General features: G+C 42.1%; 1 protein-coding gene across 6 annotated transcripts in view; it reads right to left on the bottom strand.

Annotated features, from left to right (window-relative positions):
• Positions 1 to 22,669, bottom strand: part of ZNF385B (zinc finger protein 385B) — a 708,580-nt gene that overhangs the window by 7,576 nt on the left and 678,335 nt on the right. For all 6 annotated transcript variants that reach the window (XM_089690377.1, XM_089690379.1, XM_089690378.1 and 3 more), the window contains 2 exons: positions 21,321 to 21,499; positions 20,967 to 21,068 (listed from right to left, as the gene is read on the bottom strand). In XM_089690377.1, the coding sequence (XP_089546503.1) occupies positions 20,967 to 21,068; positions 21,321 to 21,499 (281 nt within the window). The remainder of the gene's footprint in view (positions 1 to 20,966; positions 21,069 to 21,320; positions 21,500 to 22,669) is intronic.

The raw sequence follows: 22,669 nt of genomic DNA, 5'->3' as shown, positions 1-22,669 counted from the left end.
ATAAAGCGTTGATTAAAATAACCTCACCTAGCAAACAGCAGCAATGAATGGGACCTTGAATTTAATTATGGCTCCTTCCTGACCTGTCTCAAAAGGAGCTGAAGTAGGAAGATAGGCCATTTTCTCATATAATTGTGGAGGGTTTATACGGTTCTTCTGTCTGTTGCCCTCTGCCGTAGCCTGCCATTAGCGAGCATGTTAATATATGATGATGTGATAAAGCCAAGATTCAGAGTTCACACTAGACTAAATGTTCTAACAAACAGACACAGATGAGCACTCCTAAGGTCAAGATATATAATCAAGTATGCCAGTGCTGTATAGTTGCTTTGAGAGAGTACTGCATGAAACTGAAAGCCAAAGACAGAGAAGAAGTGGCTAGTATTCATCCAATTTTCCATTGCTTCTTAGATTAATAAGACTTTCCAATGCATGACAACATACAAAGGAGAGGATCTGCTAGCAAGATTTTAGGGACTTCAAATATGGCCACTGATCCTATTATACACTAGAAATGTTCTTTTACCTTGAAACAGTCAAATATGGTTTTTGAAATGGAGAGAAAAGCCACAACCAGTCCTGGACTCGAAACCCCAGCAAATACCAGAATGTTTCTTTGGCTTTACCAACTGTCTATCTCCCCCCCTGATCTCAGACCTATAATCTACACTTCCCTCTTCTTATCTTTCCAGCCCACCTGGTCATGTGCCCTTTTACCTAGCTCAGCTCAGAGTGTTTGAGGGTATATGAGATCCTATGTGCTATTAGTGCCACATACCATGCAGTACATAAATAGCTTGTTCTTGGCCACTAATACTTCTGTGCCTCAAAAATGCTCAATATTCCCAGTTAAGTGCTGGCCTTGATGACCAGGACCATGCTTAACAGGTTTTCTAATATGCATTAAAATGCTCTAATCAGTGGTTCTCAACCTTCCTAATGCCGCGACCCTTTAATACAGTTCCTCATGTTGTGGTGACCCCCAACCATAAAATTATTTTCGTTGCTACTTCATAACTATAATTTTGCAGTGGGAGGAGTAGTGCCACATCATTGGTGTCAGTGAGAGGAGTAGTGCCACATCACTGATGTCAGTGGGAGGAATAGTGTCCCATCGTTGGTATCAGTGGGAGGAATAGTGTCCCATCGTTGGTATCAGTGGGAGGAATAGTGTCCCATCATTGGTATCAGTGGGAGGAATAGTGCCACATTGTTGGTGTCAGTGGGAGGAATAGTGCCCCATCATTGGTGTCAGTGTGGGAGGAATAGTGCCCCATCATTGGTGTCAGTGGGGGGGGGGAATAGTGCCCCATCATTGATACTAGTGTGGGGGGGAATTGTGCCCCATCATTGGTGTCAGTGGGGGGGGATAGTGCCCCATCGTTGGTGTCAGTGGGGGGAGGAATAGTGCCCCATCGTTGGTGTCAGTGGGGGGAGGAATAGTGCCCCATCGTTGGTGTCAGTGGGGGGAGGAATAGTTCCCCATCGTTGGTGTCAGTGGGGGGGAGGAATAGTGCCCCATCATTGGTGTCAGTGGAGGAATAGCGCCCCATCATTGGTATTAGTGACACCACTGATGGGGCACTATTGCTCCCACTGACACCAATGATACTTACCTTGCTGACTCCTGCTCCAGCCTGGGCTCACTCCCTCCCTCTCCCATCTACAGCCAGCATACCTGGCTGCAGCAGCACCATCTGCACGCTACAGACACTTACCTGTCAGCTGTCTTCCTTCTCCGGCAGCTCCCTCGCTCGATCTTCTTTGATCTTCACGCTGCTGCTCGGCTCCTCCTCCTCGCTGGTGATTGGCCGCCTGTGTGCCTCTCCTGAGCTACAGTTCCGGCGGCCAATCACTGGCGAGGAGGCGGAGCTGTTGAGTGATCCCGGGGATGTGGCCAGATGACAGGGGCGGCATGTCATCCCGCACACACATCGCGGTCCAGGGAAATGTGGACGTATCTGTATGTGGGCGGACCCGCCTGGAGACTGATAGAGGAGCGGTGTCTCGGTTCCTAAGACCATCGGAAATATGTGTTTTCCGATGGTCTTAGGAGACCCCTGTGAAAGGGTTGTTCGACCCCAAAGGGGTCGCGACCCACAGGTTGAGAACCGCTGCTCTAATCGTATGAAAGTTAACCTAGGCATATTGTACAGCTAATATGCTTTACACCCCTTCCCATTCCTTTAAAGCCCCCCATTGTCCTATCACCTAACCTTTTTGAAAAAAAAAAAACTATGCTGTAGTGGATTAAAAGCAGCTCTAGGCTTCTTCCAGCTGCTAATATCTGAGCCTAGCTGTGGTTCAGCTCACTAGCTCTCTAGCACTGCTTAGGGTGCCATTATTAAGGAAACACTCTGCCTGTAAATTTCCATTTAAGCACATCTGTACTGGCAACATTAAATGTAAAGCAAGACCAGTGTGTAATAGAAGAAACTATTAGCTGATTCAGTATATATTACATTTGTGAACGTTTTGCTTGCAGAGTGCTAATTTCCAAAAGGTAAGCACCTGGATTCACCGTCTGCCCCCCATACAACAGTATTTGTGCCCAGTGATTGATTGCTCGGGCACCAAGGACCATCTTTGGAAAGTAATAGAGTACATGCGCATTCTCTCTTTATAACAAGCAGTTTAGGTTTTTGGAAAGTCTCCAGCAATGCTTGTTGGCAACCATGGTGCCTTCTTCTTCAATGGCCAAGTACATTTCTGGGAGAGGAACTGAAATTATTACATGATTGGAGGGTGGCCTACTGGGTGCAATGGGGCACCAGGAGATCAATACATGGAATTTTTGGTTTCTCAGCAGATTTTAGAGGACAATATCTCTTTAATAGAGTAGGGTTCAGCAGCAAAGGCTGAAGGAGAGGTAACAATTTGCTCTCTTCCTTTACAGAGAGCTTTGTGGCCAGTGTAATTTTCCAGACAGGGCTGCTTTTAAAAAAATGTTGGTTTGATACAATTTTACATGCTTGCTCATACATACTGTATATGGTGTGTATGTATGTGTATATATATATATATATATATATATATATATATATATATATATATGTATACACACACACATTACTATATAATTGAATATAGAGATGTGTAAATTAGCCACTAGAGGGAGCTCTGAATTTAACTCTGAGCCATTAAATCCTCCCTGCATAAAGCAGAACTAAAATTTCTCAATCAACGTGAACTATTTTCGATCCTTATGCTGCTAGCATTAGTATATAGACAGGAAGGTATATCATATTTACTTGCTTTAACCTTTTTTTTTTCTTATTTTTACATTTCTTCAGTTGCTTCCTGGTTTCTGGCCTAGTTCAAAATGATGTCATACATCCCAGGAGTCTTCAGGAGGGGTTTTCTCAGTTAAGCACATCCTCCAGCCTGATTGCTTGAGCTAAGGGCAGATGGATTTCAGGAACTAAATGCAATGTGAATCATCTGCTCTTACTCAAGATGGCTGTGGCTAGAAATGGCAGAAGGGGGGTGGGGTTCAAAGTGACTTCTGAACAAAATACAGCATGAAGACATGGATGGATGGGGAAGTTTGCTTTGAATAGTAAAAATTAATGAAATAGGATTTTCAGTTTGTGGTGCACAGACATAGTTTATCACTGTTTTAACAACTGTTGAGATAAGATATCAGTTACACAGGGTTATGAGCAAGCCGTGAAGAGAGCATGATACACGTTGATCCCTCCTTTCCTTCCCCCACTGTGCTTGTACTGTGGTTTTATGTGGATTAATACATGTGGCAAAGGAGTGCGGGCATCTGGATCTTCTTGTATATTTTTATGTGCAGTGAACATACTGGGCCGTCATCCTGGTGAAGCAATGTGAGAGGCGGTGATAAGTGGACCAACCCGAAACAGTGTCATCTTCATTTACACATTGATTGCATTGTGTGTGGGGAGATTGGCTGACTGATAGACTTGGGTTATGAGGAGGAACAAGATAGCCAACAATGTAAGCAAAAAGCAATGTGTGCATATGAAATCAAGTAATATCTCTTAGATTGTAAGCTCTAACCAGCAGTGCCCTCTGTTTCCTCATGTACCAAATTGTATTGTATCTGTAATGTCTATCTTCATGTTGTAAAGTGCTGAGCAAACTGTTGGCGCTATATAAATCCTGTATAATAATAATAATGTCTGCCAAACTATACATACAAAGCTGCTGAACTATTACTGATCTCTTTTAGATATATACCTATAGTGAAGGAAATAAGTATTTGATCCCCTATCATTCAGCAGGATTTCTGGCTACCAGGTATCTTTCATACAGGTAACAAGCTGAGATTAGAAGCAGTCTCTTAAAAGGGAGTGCTGCTAATCTCATTTTGTTACCTGTCTAAAAGATACCTGTCCACAGGAGCAATCAAACAATCAGATTCCAAACTCTTCACCATGGCAAAGACCAAAGAGCTGTCCAAGGATGTCAGGGACACGATTGTAGACCTACACAAGGCTGGACTGGGCTACCAAACTATCGCCAAGCAGCTTGGTGAGAAGGTTACAACAGTTGGTGCAATCACTTGGAAATGGAAGAAACACAAAACAACTGTCAGTCTCCCTAGGTCTGGTGCACCATGCAAGATCTCACCTCGTGGAGTGTCAATGATCATGAGAACAATACACTTACCATTCGATTTTTAGACTGATCATTTCTTAGTGAGTGGGCAAACATTCAAAATCAGCAGGGGATCAAATTCTTATTTGCTTCACTGTAAATAACAACTGAAAAGGGGCAGCACAGTGGCTAAATGATTAGCACTTCTGCCTGGCAGTACTAGGGTCTGTTGGTTTGAATCCCAACCATGGCACCACCTGCCTGGAGTTTGCATGTTCTCCCTGTGCCTGTGTGGATTTCCTCTGGGTACTCCAGTTTCCTCCCACACTCCAAAGACATGCTGGTAGGGTAATTGGCTCCTGTCTAAATTGGCCCTAGTATGTGTATGTATGAATGTGAGTTAGAGACCTTAGATTGTACGCCCCTTGAGGGTTAGGGACTGATGTGAATGTAATATATATATATATATATATATATAATGTAAAGCACTGTGTAAATTTACAGCATTATATACGTACCTGTAATAAAATAAAAGACATACACCTTGCCTTTGAAGTATATTGGAAAAGACTCAAACTTTCATTGTTCTTTATCCCCACTGTTGACATCTAGTCTTTTTCGACTTGATGACCTTTCTTGCTGGGACAGAAAGTGATAGAAAATCCCATATTTTCCAGTTGTCACCAGAACAGGAGGCAAGACAAAGTTTTTCATTGGGGACATCTGTGCCGGTGACAACTGTAAGAGGGGAATTCCCCTCACTTTGGGTAAGGGTATGAAGTAAATGAACATTTCTCTAGCAGGGCTCAGACAGAATAACAACAGGGTCCGACCTAAAAGAGTTTTGGCTTTGCCTGCACTTTAAAGCAGGCATGATTACTTTTAACCACTTCCCATCCGCCCATGTACATAAACGGCCGGATGGGAGCAGTGCACGAGCGGGTTGCCATTTATAAATGGTGCCCACATTCACAGCCTGTGCATGCTCCCTAGGAGCGCGCAACACCACGATCTGGTGCCCATTGTGTCCTCCGGACACAGCAGACCACCAATCACTGTACAGGACCTCTGTGTGAGGTCCCGATTCATGTGATCAGAGATTGGCCAATCAGTGATCACATGAATAGTAGTAAACAAGTGATGCCAAGACTTCCTGACATCACTGTTTACTACTTTAGATATCTGTGAATGATCACAGAGGTCACATGGTACAAGGCTATTCACAACAGCCTTCTACCATTTGACAAGCTGTGACCAATCACAGCTCTCACAGTATTTCTTAGTGGCTGGAAGAATGCAATCAGAGAAAAGGACAAATGATTGCTTTTACAGCCTTTATGGGTGTAAAAGCAATCAGTGTAAAAAAAAATAAAAAATCTTCATCACCCCCCACAAGTAGTACAGTGTCACCATGGTGACACTGTACTGCTAGGGTGACAGTAAACAAAAAAAAACACAAATAATAATATAAAATAATGATGTGTAGGAAACTGTTATTTTATACACTAGTTGTGGTTTGTTTATGTTCATATACAGCCACTACCATAGAGGTCCCATTACAGACAAGTCCCTAGGTGTGCTTCCTGCCCCTACAAGGAGGTCAAGAAACCCCAGGATGTTATATAGTTTGTTTTTCCAGGAAGTATCAGGCAGAGGGTACCAGCCTGCCATGTGCTATGTATCTGGGGAGAACTGTATGGTGATTCTGTGAGTAATGATCCAGATTAACAAGGCTGTTATCTATCTAGTTGTTACTGAAGCAGATTAGGTCTGCCTCTGTTATATTTCAACTTCTGTATAGGAACCCTAATATCTCTGTAAGAGAGAGAGTTGTGGTTCATTATCATTATTCTATTTACACACTGCAGAATCCTTATAGTTGTCTATATATATATATATATAGATCAGTGTTTTCACCTGCATTAGATTGTCAGGTGAACTTTCTGTTAATTTCAGTGTATCTTTGCAGTCTCTTTGCTTAAAGAGCCTTATTGGTCTGGATCTCTCTTTAGCTAGGATTAGCATAGGGAGCGTTGGATAAGATTAGGCTAGAGGTAGGTTAGGCATCCGATGGCCACTTAGACAGATAGAGGCCAGGTTGCAGTGACAGCCCAGTTTAGGGATAGGGACTAAGAGTGAGGATAGATAGAGCATTTTATCCTTTTAGGTGATGCATCGCTGATCTTCAGACAAGCAGTGCAATCATCCGCATGTTACTTGGACGCCATCACAGCATCTAAAGTGGAAGCGTGCATCTTATTGACTCTCACCTCTCCAGGGGCCCCTGCAACTGGACAGCGCTATAACCCATGGTTGGAGGTATTCTGTTTACTACATGCACATATACCCGGGTATAATTGCAACCTCCCAATTTATGGTAAATTGTAATTCCTGAATGTTATTCTTATGCATCCTGTTTTATGTGGCTGCTTTATATAAACTTTGCATTAATCTCATACAGGTGTGGTGACATGTTTTCATGTTAGAAATATAAGCTGGGTGCATTAATACTGCTATGTATAGTTACTTTAAGTTGTCTACCTGTTACATTCCTAGAAAGGGGTGAGTCTCCTCAATTGCAGGATCCCTATTCTAGGTGGAGGCACTGCCATTTGTATTATCACAACCCCCTCTTCCATATAGCGAAGGCTCAGGATTGCCTACTCATATACAGGTTAGCGCCATAGCTTGTTTGGTGTGGGCCATTTCACATAACCCCCCTCAAAACAGGGCTACATTTGGAGGCACTGCTGAGATCGAAGTGGGTTTAATAGTCAGTCATGGAGGAGCAACACGAAGAAAAGTGGCGCCCTCAACCTACTCATAGAAGGAGGTACCTTCCCTCTGTCCCACAAAACGTAAGTGTAAAAGAAGAACAAATGCCAGTTAACTATTCTTATCAGAAAGATGTCAATATTTCACAATCTAGTGAGAATCCTGTTGGCACTGTAAATCAACTGACTGAGATGCTAGCACAAGGGTTACAGGCGGCACATTATAGAAAGCTAAAAGTGTTCTCTGGTAATGTTCCTGTACCACAAGGAGAAGAAGCTTTCGAAGTTTGGAAAGAGCACACCCTTCAATGCTTGAAAGAATGGTCCTGCTCAGAGGAAGGCAAGCGTCAGCGTGTTATGGAAAGTCTGCGATCTCCAGCAGCAGAACTAATCCGCTTGTATCGAGATACCCATGAGGGGGTAAGTGCAACAGACTATATACAAGTACTATCTGACCATTTTGAACCATACTGTGACCTTGAACAGATGGTTGCTGACTATCGTATGACCCGTCAGAAAGAAGGAGAGAGTGTTTCCACTTTTATTAATCGATTGCAGTTACTGTTGTCACGTCTGGTGTATCACACTGCTATACATCCTGATGCAGTGAATTCAATGAGAATTAGTCAATTAGTACGGGGGTTGTTACCTCATCATCCTCTCACACAGCTCCTCAAAGTGAAGTTATCTGATGATGATCTTCCTCTTCATGGACTAATGAAGTTAGTGAAGAAATTGGAAGCTGACATTCAGTTTAGCACTCCTAAGAAAGTGAAACAACCTTTTAAAGAGGACCTCCCTTCTCGTCCTGTTCAAAATGATCAACCTGAATTCACTTGGTCCAAGTCTTCCATTAACAAGCCCGTTGCATTACACAGAGGGAGAGACTCTAGAAAGTTCTTCAGGTGTGGTCAGACGGGCCATTCAGCTAGACAATGTCATGACGATTATGAGGGAATGGTGCAAAGTGTGTCATTCCCTGTACAAAAGCACAAAGGACGACTGAAATATTCAAAGTCAGGATCAAAACAGCCTATCATAGGCTCCAAGTCCATTGTTAACGTTACTGTCAACGGACTTAAAACTTCAGCTTTGTTTGACACTGGGTCTCAAGTTACCCTTATCTATCGTTCCTTCTATCAGAAGCATTTGAGCAACACACCACTTCAATCTACTGGACAGATGAAGTTGTGGGGGTTGAACTCTAAGTCATACCCTGTTGATGGAAGCCTGCGCATAATTGTTACTGTACCTGGTTTAGAGGACAAAGGTGTTCCTCCCATGGAGATCACTGCACTTGTGTGTCCCGACACTGGGGACTCCAATGCCGCTCCTGTGATATTAGGTACTAATTGTAAAGCAGTACACTGTGCTTTTCAGAAGTTTCTTGAAGGAGGTCGAACTGCTTCTTTTGATCAAATTGAACTGTCTTCTGATCTTAAAGAGCTTTGTAATGTCCTCTCTGTTGGCTATCAACACGGAGTGGTGTATCACATCGGTAGGCATGCAGTGGAAATTCCTCCAGGGGGAGAGAGAATACTAAGGGTTTGTCAGGAATGGACTGGCCAGCAATAGTGGGACTCACCTGCCTTGTGAGCTGCAGTACCAGGGCTGGCCAGCGGGTGCTCCCAGCAATCAGAGACTCAACCTTGCAGCCAGTCAAACACCTGGAACTAATTATACTGGTGTATTTAAGGGACATTCAGACCTGCAGACTCTGCCTTGGTGTTGTGTTTTTCCTGGGCCCTGTATCTTGTTCCTGCATCCTGCATCCTGCTCCTGTTCCTGTTCCTGTCTTGTTGCTGACCCGGCTTGATTCTGACCTCTGCTGACTTCTCCTGTTCTGATCCCTGGCTTGTGACCCCGACCATTCTCTGCCTGACCCCCTGTACCTACCTGCCTGTTAGTTGCTGTACCCTGCTCGTGACCTGACTATTCTCCGCTTGCTCCCCCTGTACCTACCTGCCCGATTGATATTGACCCGGCCTGCCTGACGACGCTTGCACTGTATGTACTGTTATCTGTGGGTGGTTTGGTTTGGTTCGTTTGCACTGTGTTATGTTTTAGTATTGCACTGCGATTATGTTTGTACTGTTAGTGTTAATAAATTGTTTATAACTTATCTGAAGTCTGCGTTTCCCTGCGTCAGTCACACACCTCTGGTCATACCCGGGAGCCCTGACAGGGTTGCTTCCAGCATTGCTCCTGAGCTACTTGGAGATGGCAGTTACGTCCTTATGGAAACACCTGAAGAGATGATCAACAAAGAGGGGTGGAAGGTGATTCCTGAAAGGAAAGACTGGAGGGCCAGAGTGGACCTATCTACAGTTGTGACTGTGAGAAACTGTTCACCTTACCCCGTTGTAATTGATCCTTACCAAAAGGTAGCCCATTGCTATCCTGTGTTTGGTGTTAACCCCTATGCTGAAGTGTGCAAAGTGCAAGTTGAAGGTACTGTTGAATTTGATCTGACTGACCCAAACTTATCAGAGCTTTGGGGTCACAGATTGACACAGCAGTTATCAGGATTACCAGAAGTATTTTCTATGGATGAAATGGATGTAGGCTGTGCCAAAAGTGCTCAACACACTTTCAGGCTAACAGATGCCACTCCCTTCCGGGAAAGGCCCAGAAGGATAGCTCCAAAGGATGTTGATGAGCTCAGACAGACCTTACATCAGATGAAAGATCAGGGGATCATTCCGGATAGTAAAAGTCCCTATGCTTCACCTATTGTTGTGGTAAGAAAGAAGTGTGGATCTATTCGCCTATGTGTGGACTATCGAACCCTGAATCGAAGGACAATACCTGATCAGTATACACTACCCAGGATAGAAGAGGCTTTGGAAGCTCTGAATGGAAATCAGTGGTTCTTGATTTGCGGTCAGGGTACTATCAGGTTCCAATGGCTCCTGAAGACCAAGAGAAAACAGCCTTCATATGTCCTTTGGGCTTCTATCAGTTTACCCGCATGCCACAAGGCATAAGGGGTGCACCAGCAACATTTCAAAGATTAATGGAACGCGTTTTGGGTGATTTAGTGCCAGGAGAGTGTCTTGTGTACCTCAATGACATTATTGTATTTGGAGCTTCATTGGAGGAACATGAAGAACGTCTCATGCGAGTGTTGCATCGTCTAAAGGAGGAAGGGCTGAAGTTGTCTGCAGACAAGTGTAAGTTCTGCCGTTCATCTGTTACCTATGTAGGCCACATTGTTTCTGCTGAAGGAGTGGCCACAGATCCTGCCAAAGTTGAAGCAGTTGTGAATTGGCCACAACCTCAGAATATCACAGAGTTACATTCATTCCTTGGATTCTGTGGTTATTACCGCAGATTTGTAGAAGGATATTCCAAAGTGGCCAAGTCCCTACATGACTTGTTGAAGACTGATTCGAGCGGTCAAGAAAAACAGAAGAAATCCACCAAAAATCCTTTTGGCGATAAGTGGACTTCAGCCTGTGAGGATGCGTTCATTCAGTTAAAGAAGAAGTTAACAGAGGCACCCGTTCTGGCCTATGCTAATGCTCGAAAGCCGTATGTTCTCCATGTAGATGCTAGCTTTGAAGGACTGGGTGGAGTGTTGCACCAGGAGTATCCAGCTGGGTTGCGACCCGTCGCCTTCATCAGTCGAAGCCTCACAGTTAGCGAGCGCAATTACCCAGTTCACAAGTTGGAATTCTTAGCTCTCAAATGGGCTATTGTCGATAAGTTACATGATTATCTTTATGGAGCAGCTTTCGAAGTAAGAACGGATAACAATCCTTTGACATATGTCTTAACCACAGCAAAACTAGATGCCACTGGACATCGCTGGTTGGCTGCTCTATCAAATTATCAATTCACCTTGAAATACAAACCTGGTCCAAAGAACATTGGTGCAGATGCGTTATCCAGACGCCCTGGGTTAACGCCTGTCTCTGAAGACAATGAATGGGAGGAAGTCCCTGGTCCTGGTGTTGGAGCACTATGTTCTATGGCTGCAGTAGTGGACGATAACGTGGCTTTCTCAGAGATGCGGCTCATAGACTCCATAGGAAGTGGACCTGATGCTGTACCAGACATGTTTGCTTACCCAGCAGCCCTAGGCTCATTTGAGAACTGTTCTATATCTCCTCAGCGGATGATTAAGAGTCAAAAGGCTGACCCTTTGATTGGACCTTTATATAGAGCAGTTAGTGTTAATGATCCAGAGATATTGAAGAAAACCTTGCCTGCTGAATGTAGCTCATTTCTGAGAGACTGGGATAAATTCAGGATTGAAAAGGGCCTACTCTACTGTGTGACTCTGTATCATGACCACCCAGGGAGACGTCAACTGGTTCTCCCTTATTGTTTTCGAAAGATGGTTTTCAGAAGTCTACATGATCATCATGGTCATTTGGGGCCTGAAAAGACCTATGGCTTGATTCAGGACCGCTTTTATTGGCTCAGAATGAGAGAAACTGTGACTAGCATTTGTAGAAGGTGCCTCCGTTGTCTGAGACGAAAAACCCTCCCAGTTCGAGCTGCCCCAATGGGACATTTACAGAGTTCAGGCCCCATGGATTTGGTCTGTATCGATTTTCTATGCATTGACAATGATTCAAGAGGAATTGGGAACGTGTTGGTAGTGACTGATCACTACACCCGGTATGCACAAGCTTTTCCTACCAAGGATCAAAAGGCAGTGACAGTCGCCAGAGTGCTTTGGGAGAAGTATTTCATCCACTATGGCTTACCCCACAGATTACATTCGGATCAGGGAAGAGACTTTGAGAGCAGACTAGTTAAGGAATTACTTCAACTGCTCAACATCTATAAAAGCCGGACTACCCCTTATCACCCTGAAGGTGATGCTCTCCCTGAGAGATTTAACAGAACTTTGCTTGATATGTTAGGTACTCTACAGGTTGATGATAAACGTACTTGGAGTCGTAAAGTTGAAGCCATGGTTCATGCTTACAACAGCACAAGACATGAGACTACGGGATTCTCCCCTTATTTCTTAATGTTTGGAAGGGAGCCTAGACTGCCAATAGACCTCTTGCTAGGGGTCTCCACTGATGGTGTCGATCATCAAAGTCACTATCAGTATGTAGCTCGTCTGAAAGATACCCTTAAGTCAGCTTATCGTTTGGCTGAAGAAAATGCTGCCAAGATAAATGAAGGGAACAAAAGGAGGTTTGATCGTCGTGTGAGATACAAATAATTGAAACCTGGTGACCAGGTACTGGTTAGAAACTTGGGCCCTTCTGGGAAGCATAAATTAGCTGACCGATGGAGGAATGAGATTTTTACAGTGGTGAGCAAATTACCTGGAATTCCTGTGTACAAAATAAAGGGACCAGAAGGTAGAGTAAAAGCTTGGCATCGAAACCATTTGCTCCCTATTCCTCAAGTCACTGATGATGATGACTCAGAAGATAATGTGGGAAGGGACTCCCCACAACCTCAGGCTAACATTACAACTGACCCTCCTGACTCTAATGAGAGTGACTGGACTGTAGTTCCTGAGATTCAGAGCCCAACAGCTTCTCCTCTTCCAAGAGAGTCACTGAACCCTAGATCTCCAGAGTTTGTGCCTGAGTCAGTGAGTACGCCTAACCAAGGATCTAGTTCTACTCCACAATCAGTGCCATCTCTTCCCATGACACAAAGCCCTCATTCAGTACCTGAAAATCAGGGATTACCTCATAGGGAAGTGCGTAGAGGAGGAAGGGTTAGACATCCACCACCTGTTTTGACTTATGATACTTTGGGAGATCCCAGCATCATTCCTCAGCCCCATCTATACCATGCCTGGGTAGGGGCAGTATCTAATCTGGTCAATATGCTACCTGTATTTGCATCACCTGGCATGTATTTATACTAATCTGTTGTTTTCTTTAGCAAACCATTGTAATGGAGAGAGGACAACGTTGTGTATTTGAAATTGAATTTCATTATTGTATATAATTTGAGCTTCCTTTGACGGGACGTAAAGGTTTCACCAGGGGGAGAGTGTAGGGAACTGTTATTTTATACACTAGTTGTGGTTTGTTTATGTTCATATACAGCCACTACCATAGAGGTCCCATTACAGACAAGTCCCTAGGTGTGCTTCCTGCCCCTACAAGGAGGTCAAGAAACCCCAGGATGTTATATAGTTTGTTTTTCCAGGAAGTATCAGGCAGAGGGTACCAGCCTGCCATGTGCTATGTATCTGGGGAGAACTGTATGGGGATTCTGTGAGTAATGATCCAGATTAACAAGGCTGTTATCTATCTAGTTGTTACTGAAGCAGATTAGGTCTGCCTCTGTTATATTTCAACTTCTGTATTGGAACCCTAATATCTCTGACAGATTTGTGGTTCATTATCATTATTCTATTTACACACTGCAGAATCCTTATAGTTGTCTATATATATATACATAGATCAGTGTTTTCACCTGCATAAGACTGTCAGGCGAACTTTCTGTTAATTGCAGTGTATCTTTGCAGTCTCTTTGCTTAAAGAGCCTTATTGGTCTGGATCTCTCTTTAGCTAGGATTAGCATAGGGAGCGTTGGATAAGATTAGGCTAGAGGTAGGTTAGGCATCCGATGGCCACTTAGACAGATAGAGGCCCGGTTGCAGTGACAGCCCAGTTTAGGGATAGGGACTAAGAGTGAGGATAGATAGAGCATTTTATCCTTTTAGGTGATGCATCGCTGATCTTCAGACAAGCAGTGCAATCATCCGCATGTTACTTGGACGCCATCACAGCATCTAAAGTGGAAGCGTGCATCTTATTGACTCTCACCTCTCCAGGGGCCCCTGCAACCGGACAGCGCTATAACCCATGGTTGGAGGTATTCTGTTTACTACATGCACATATACCCGGGTATAATTGCAACCTCCCAATTTATGGTAAATTGTAATTCCTGAATGTTATTCTTATGCATCCTGTTTTATGTGGCTGCTTTATATAAACTTTGCATTAATCTCATACAGGTGTGGTGACATGTTTTCATGTTAGAAATATAAGCTGGGTGCATTAATACTGCTATGTATAGTTACTTTAGGTTGTCTACCTGTTACATTCCTAGAAAGGGGTGAGTCTCCTCAATTGCAGGATCCCTATTCTAGGTGGAGTCACTGCCATTTGTATTATCACAACCCCCTCTTCCATATAGCGAAGGCTCAGGATTGCCTACTCATATACAGGTTAGCGCCATAGCTTGTTTGGTGTGGGCCATTTTACATAACCCCCCCCAAAACAGGGCTACAAATGTAAAAAACATTTTTGAAAAAATATAATTTTTGGTTATAAACTAATTTGGGTTATTATTTATTTTACTAAAACGATAACTGAATAAGTTTTGGGCAAGATTTATGAAAAAGATTATTTATTTGCAAAATTTCTAAGAAAAATACTTTTTAAAAAAATGTGGGGATTTTTTCATTTATATTGCAAAAAAATAAAAATCCCAGTGGTGAATAAATACCACCAAAATAAAGTTTTATCTGTCTCAAAAATGCTAAAAAATTAATATGGGTACAGTGTTGCATGACCGCGCAATTGTCAAGTGTGATAGCACTGAAAGCTGACAATTGCCCTGGACAAGAAGGGGGTGAAAGTGTCTGGACTTGAAGTAGTTTAACAAAGGACATGGTAGTGTCATATTTACTTTTTAGAAAGACATATATTTGTCCACAACCAATGTAGATGTGAAAAACAAAATGAATGAGGCCATCAACAAGTGAGAAGCATTACCCAAAGAGTTCATGACCATCATGAATTGTATGTAAGTGTAATGTTCTCCCTCTTCAAGCAGTGAACTGCCAGGCTAAAACCGAATGTACAATGCAAATGACAGAGGTGCCGGAACTTGAGAAGTACAGTGTTTCCTGCTTGTAAAGACCTTTACTTTATTCCTAAATTGCAGAAGCTCTTTCAGCATGCCCTCCTATATTACAAGACTGATTGCATCTTTTTTTCATTTTCTTTTAGAGCGCGGTTCGGTGCGGTGGGTTGCTGATTGGCGCACTTGACCCCTGCCGAGAGCACGGAGGAGTGACTAGCCACAGTCAAAGCTATTATAGATTCTTTTGCTGTAGCCTCACAATACAGAACATTTTCTTCGTGCTCCCAAATTCAGTGAAAAGTCCATCAAGAGTGTGTTTTAAATAAATTGCAGGCCAATATGAAACGCATTAGTTAATGTATTTTCAATTTAAGTAAGAGCACCTTAAGTTACTTTGTACAAAATACAATCAGATGTGTAATATCAACTCCATCACATATAGAAGTACAGCAGCTGCCTATTATCTGTACTGAGTACCCCTCTAACTACCGTCATTGCTATACCAGAAATACTGCTCTGCTGGTTATAAATACAAATGTACATAAAGGGAAACTCCAGCTTCATAACGATTGTATGGTGTCAGACTAGAATACAAAGGGCCAAATATCGCATTCAAAAGGGCCATCGCAGGGTCAAATAATACACGTGTAGAGACACTGGGGTTGATTTATTAAAAGTAAATAGGCTGCTCACTTTGCAAGGGAAGTTGCACTTTCCAAGGGAATTCGCCCCGGGAATTCGACTACGGGTTGTTAAACAAAAGTTAACTTCAACTGCTTTTACTGTGAACTTATTCATTCTCAAAGATCCTCAAAGATCACATTAAGTGTTTTGTCTAGCCTAGTTTTGGGTTTCAGTCTGTTTCCAAAAGGCTTAAAAAAACTGCTGCATGTTTAACCAGATGATCTCTAGAAGGTTGTATCCACTTCATGATCAGGGCATGTTTTGCTATTCAGCACTGTGCTACTTTAACTGGCAGTTGTGCAGTCATGCAACACTGTACCCAAATGAAATTTATATCATTTTTCACACAAATGGAGTTTTCTTTTGGTGGCATTTGATCAACACTGGGTTTTTTACTTTTTATTGAGTACACACAAAAAAAATTTTGAAAAAAAAAATGTTCTACTTTCTGTTATAAAACATATCCAATTAAAAAAAAAAAGTCATTTCTTTATAAATTTAAACCAAAATGTATTCTGCTACATGTCTTTAGTAAAAAAAAAAATTACAATAGGTGTATATTAATTGGTTTGCATGAAAGTTATAGCGTCTACAAACAATGGTATATATACAGGAATTAACGCAGCTATAGACTCTATACTGTAATGTCGGTGATCAGCGACTTATAGTGTGACTGTGATAGCAAAAAATTATGATAGCAAAAAATTGCTGACAATTGGAGAAAAGCATTTCCTTTTTCTTGAGGCCTATGCAACCCCCCTGATAGTGTGGTGGGCAATCTGGTGTTAACAGACCCTCACTGGGAGGAACAGTAACTTACAAACTAACACTGACATTACTAGTGACACTAATACAGTGATCAGATATAATATTGTACACTGACACTCTACTAATGACACTGGCTGGGAAAAGGTTAACATTTCGAGGCAATCAAAGGGTTAATTGCATGCCTAATAAGTGTAAAGTGTGCAATATGCTTTTACTTACAGATCTTACTGATTTTTCTATCTGCTTTGCAGGGAAAAGAAAAGCCAGATTGCTGCTCTGTGTGGAAAGTCCTGTATGTTTATAAACACAGAACTCTGTTCTGTGTTTGGCTACAGCTGATCAGCAGGTCCATGGCCAAAATCATTGGCCAGGACCTGTTGACAAAATTGCACTGTAGCCAGTGACACCACAAGTCCCGCATGCTCACCCCAAACCCGGAAGAGGCTGGAAGACATACATGCAGGAGATCCAGCCTGGCTGTGCTGCACACCTGCAGTAAGTGTACTATGGACGGCCAGCAAGCAGTTAAGAAAACACAATGCCTGAGTTTTGAAAATTAATTTCCACACATTGCTTATAGACACAGAGATGAATGAAGGCTTGATTTAAAATGCATAACCTGCTTGTTCGGAATATTTATTGTACTGTAGATATATTAGTGTGCATGATCTGGGCACAGAGTCAATCCTCCCAATGGGGGGCTAGAGAAGAGGATGATTGGGGCTGCTCTATGCAAAACACTGAACAGAACAGGTAAGTATAAACATGTTTGTTATATTAAAAAAATCTGCCTTTATAATCACTTTAACTGAATCTTTTTAAGATACAATCTTGCTTCTCTCCTCAAATCCTCCATGCAAAAGTACACATGATACAACCATACAAACCAAGGGTAGAGTCAAAATAGGGTTTGAATACACAAGCGCCAAATGAGCCACATGCTATATGTGTTCACTAACGGGGGGGGGGGAGGTGTTCAGAATATTAGCTGCTTCGCTAGATAGGAGGATTGAAGAAGAGAGGCAGAGTTGGTGTCAAACGTTGGTGTTAAAGAGAGCCTGGATTTTAGAGAGCTCCATATTAGTGGACAAAGAACATCTAACCACTGGATGTGATAAAGACTTTTCAACTGTCCACGTGTATATGCAAGGACAAAAAAAATTGCTGACAATTGGAGAAAGGCATTTCCTTTCTTTTGAGGCCTGTGCAACCACCCCCCCCTTCCACCCAACCCCTGGAACCTCTAGCTTTGGAATTCTACACCATTCAAACTGTGAGAAGGGTTGGGTGTAGTCCGTTTTTGGTGAGATAAGGTAATCGGCAAGGCATAAGCAATGCACAGCACAACTAAACAGCAAGCAGAGTTTGCATACTTAGGCTTCATGTACCTGAGCCTACCCTGACCACTGGCTGCGGGAAACCGCAAAATGCGGCACCGCGGTTGCCATGTTTTGCCGCTGTTTTGCAATTTCCCACAGTCGGCAGTCAAAACGTTCCTATCCTGTATGTGAATTTTCCGTGTTCAGGAGAGGGAGGTTTAATTTCACCTAAACTCCGCTAACAGCCTATGTGTACACGGACACATAGGCTTTTATGGAGCTGAGCTTAGAAGCCTTGGCAAAAAAAATGCCAAAAACTCCTAAACTCGAGTTTAGGAACTGTCCGTATACATGAAGCCTTAGGTTCCATGCACACTAGTGTTTTTAAGCTCCTAAAAGCTATTATCAGCATATTTTTTCTGCCTCTAGAAGCTATGTGTCCATGCACACTACTTTAGGCTATTAGCATTTTTGAGTTTCAGCGTCTAGAAGCAGAAAAAAAATTGTTTTTGTAGAATTTTTTTTAGTGTTTTTCCACCAGAAAAAAAAAATGATAAATGCTCCTAAACGCTACTAAAATGCTCCTAACAAGAGCTTTTTTTCTAGGTTTATTTTTCCTCTACCTGTATTGTACAAACGCTGATAAAATGTTAACGCTCCTAAATGCTTCTGAATGCTACTAAAACACTAAAAAAACACTATTACCAACATTTTTTATCCAGCGCTTTTCCCGGCATTTTTTTAGCTTACAAAGAACACCAGTGTGCATGGAGCCTTAATGATCAGCTTTGGTTGCCCCCATGTACAAAATAAGGCTGTATAAACGTTACTAATATTATGCTGATCACTATCATGAGTAAACCTCAAATATTTTAAAAGACTACTGTTCCTCTATAAGTCAGTGCAGATTTTTTTCCAAATTTTGTATGGCAGAAATATTTTTGCAGAGAAACACTATTGGGTATGGTGCACATTTAAATTATAGTTTTTACTGCACATAGAAAAATATAACCTTGTCAGAAAAATGTCACCATCCTTATTTTAATTACTTCAGTTCATAGGGGGTTGTAAGCTCTGTAGGCCAGCCCAACCTTTCCTTTGTACAATCAGAAAAATCCACACATAATCTATATGCACTCCTTAGCTATGTGAGTATAGAACTGAATTGAATTCAAATCTTTAATTGAAGCAAGCAGATCTAACCACGGCAATTTCACAACAAGTAGCTAAGAACCATAGTGAGTAATACAAATCTGATTTGTGCTGCTCAGTTTGAAGCTGCAGTACAGCAAAGCTATAATGGGTTTGAGTCAATGTTATTTAATGTTTTTAAATTTATTCATTTTAAATTGTTTGAGTCCTCTCTTTTTACTGTTTACTGCATATGAAATCTTTATTGTTTGAACAAACATTTAATACATGATACTACCATGGCATAGGAGCCGCAGAGCACTTTGGGTTTCCTAAACAGATAACACAACAGAAGGTGTTCACTTTCAGAATCTACATCTCTAATAGACGTACTATCCTATCAAAAAATTTCCCATCAAAATATTAAATTTACATATTTCACAAAAGAGAAGGAGATCAGTAATAGCAGCCTTCATATTTTTTACATGGCATATTTCCTTTAAAGTGGTTGTAAAGGCTCAAGGTTTTTTACGTAAAAAGCCTTCTATGTGCAGCATTCCCTCCAGCCCCCCCATAATACTCACCTAAGCCCCCTCTCAATGCAGCAATGTGCACTGGAGTCTCAGCTATCTCAGGACTCCTCTCCTCATTGGCTGAGACAGCAGTGGGAGCTATTGGCTCCTGCTGCTGTCAATCACAGCCAGTGAGCCAATGAGAAGAGAGAGGGGGTGGGGCCGTGCTGTGGTTCCATGTATGAATGGATACACAGAGCAGCGACTGGGGAGTGCACAAGCTGCTTGCTGTGGGGGCACCTGATAGGAGGGAAGGGCCAGGGACGCCAGCAGGTGACCTGAGAAGAGGAGGATCCAGGCTGCTTTGTGCAAAACCATTACACAGAGCAGGTAAGTATAGACATGTTTGACCTGTCAATGGATCATAATAAAAGAAATCATGGGGATGACCGCATAGAGGAAAACCATTAAAAAGCACTTACTCTTTATTTAAAACATATACAGTATAATATATGCAGCATCTGATACTATCAAGCAAAGAATAGCACACACGTTGGTTTAGGCCTGTCCCGGGAATGGGACGGGCTTCTTCTGGACTTCTTTGTTTGTGACATCATCATGCTCTAAGAGTCTACAAGCAGCCCACCCCATTCTCAGAACCGGCCACAACCAACGTATGTGATATTCTTTGCTTGATTTTATCGGATGCTGCTGATATTCTACATGTTTTAAATAAAGAATAAGCACTTTTTAATGGTTTTATACTATGTGGTCCCCCTGATTTCTTTCATTATGATCCATTGACGAGTCAGTGGGTGACTCGTGGAATCAGCCTGGAGTGGAAGGTTGTGACAGCTCTACTGATGGGAGTCAGGCTGTATATGATGCTTATTTTGACTACTCTGTTCAAGAGGGCCAATTTATTCTGTTAAACAAGTGTGACCAGATGAGTGGTGGGAGTCATAGGGGTGAAAATTATTACCTAGAATACTGGGACTTTTGCTCTTGGCACATGAGAGATTTGTTTGTGGACTCTCTTCATATCACCTTTATATGGACTTTTCTCACATATGAACATCTTTTTTGCACATGACTGTATATTTATTTGGTATATATATATATATATATATATATATATATATATGTGTATATATATATATATATATATATTCGAACACAGCACTTTGTTATATTATTTATTTGACCAATTTTTATCTATTGGTGTGCTTGCAGCAATTCTTTACACTTTCAGAGTACCGTAATCACATTTTTCATTTTTAGCAATAAAAAACTGACAAGGGCTCTTATTTTCATCTACTTTACTACTCAAAAACTTTAATGGCTTGAAATATGGCTCACTGGAAATGTCATACTTTTCCTTGTATTTTATTTGTATTACTTACCGCTAAGATACTAGGACTACGTTGCAGTTTGTTATATGGACTATATTTAGGCTTCATGGGCTTTCCTGCTACTCTGTCCTTGTGTCTTCTGCTGGAGATGTGCTGAAATAATACAGGACAAGTCTTATTAGTAAAATGAAATGAACAAAGATTATCACGAGTAAAATAAAATACAGGTTAATGCAGATAGACATCACAAATAATTTATTCTGGCAGAAGTCAGAGTGCAGAAAATGGAAAGTAAATTATTGATTATGAAAACTTGATCTTGTGAACGGGGGGTAAATTCCCGGAATATTGTAGTATCTTTTTAATATTGAATTTGTTAATATTAAATATTAAAGAACTGTATACCTGTTTAAGCTGGATTTCTGAATTTACATGGACATCACAGATTTCACAATGAAATGTTTTGTTCTGCAATCCTGAACCTTTGCTGCCATTCTGAAGTTTTAGCCTGGATCCAGACCTTGGGTAGGATTTGATAGGACCCGCACCATTCCGTGCCTCAAGCATTGTTTTGTGTTTAGAACCTTAACAAAAGAGTTAGAGCTGTTAGGAATATATTATTCATGTAATCTATATAGGATTATAATTACGATAAAGTGAATTTAGTTTTGAACAAAAATGACATAAAGTGGAACTCCAAAAAACAGCTAAATGCACAATTGAAATGCATATATAGGAGTTTTTTTTTAAAATGTGTAATATTAATCCAGGCAGTCCTACGGTTAATGGAGACCTCCAAGACAGCACTGAGGTTTATGACCTGACTTCTCTCTACTACAGTTAAGACAGTACAGCCAGAGCCAGATCAGCTCCCTGCCATTAGCTTGTGGCTGGAATATAGAACAAACAGCAGAGATATTTCCTCTCCCAGCTCTACTAAACATGGGATAATAGGAAGCAGATATCAAGCCAGGTTTAGGAATGTACACTAGTTTCATTTGGAAAATACAATTAGGCTGTTTTCACACTGCAGCCCAGCTTCTTTCACACTGCAGTGCTTCGAAAACAAAAATGCTTAATGCCTTTTAAATGCATTGCATCACAGCCCATATCGGTGAATAGCTGGTTGTTAAGGATGCCATCGGGTGCTGGCTCCTTAACAACCTTTAATTTATTGGTTGTTAAGGATGCCAGAGGGTGGTTGTCAAGGAGCCGAAACCAGTGTCCTTAACAACTGTGATAACGGCATCCCTAGTACCTCCATGATGGTCAGGATACTCTTGCTCCTCTTGTGCAAGATAGATGCTACCACTGGTGTGGGGAGAAGCAGAAAGACAGCGGGTGAGAGCTGGGAGGGGAGGAGAGAGGGGTAGCGAGACCAGCATCCACTGGATCCACCGCGCTAGTAGTGACCGCCACGGTTGGGGGGCATTGTTTACATACCTTCTGAATGTTTTGGAAGTCAGCAGGCTCCTTAACAATCAACTATTCAATAGTTGTTAACTCCTTCCCACAGGCATATATGAAGCTTCTTGGCAGGTGGGTCTTAACGGCAAGAAGCCCCATATATGCATACTCCAGAAAGAGCAGAACTGTGCCGAGAGCACACACCGTGCCTTCCTTGCACAGTTACTGGCAGCTAACGGAAAGCTCCTGATACTACTTGCGATTGGCCACAAACCTTGCCTCTCATCCTGGCATCTAAAACACCTTAAAGGGCTGGGAGACACCAGAACAAAGGGGTTAAGGGCGCC

The sequence above is a fragment of the Staurois parvus genome, unplaced genomic scaffold (assembly GCF_062004578.1).
Source record: "Staurois parvus isolate SC_StPar_1 unplaced genomic scaffold, SC_StPar_1.0 ptg000530l, whole genome shotgun sequence".
In the NCBI taxonomy this organism is placed as follows: domain Eukaryota; kingdom Metazoa; phylum Chordata; class Amphibia; order Anura; family Ranidae; genus Staurois; species Staurois parvus.
This window is presented reverse-complemented; position numbering and strand designations above follow the sequence as displayed.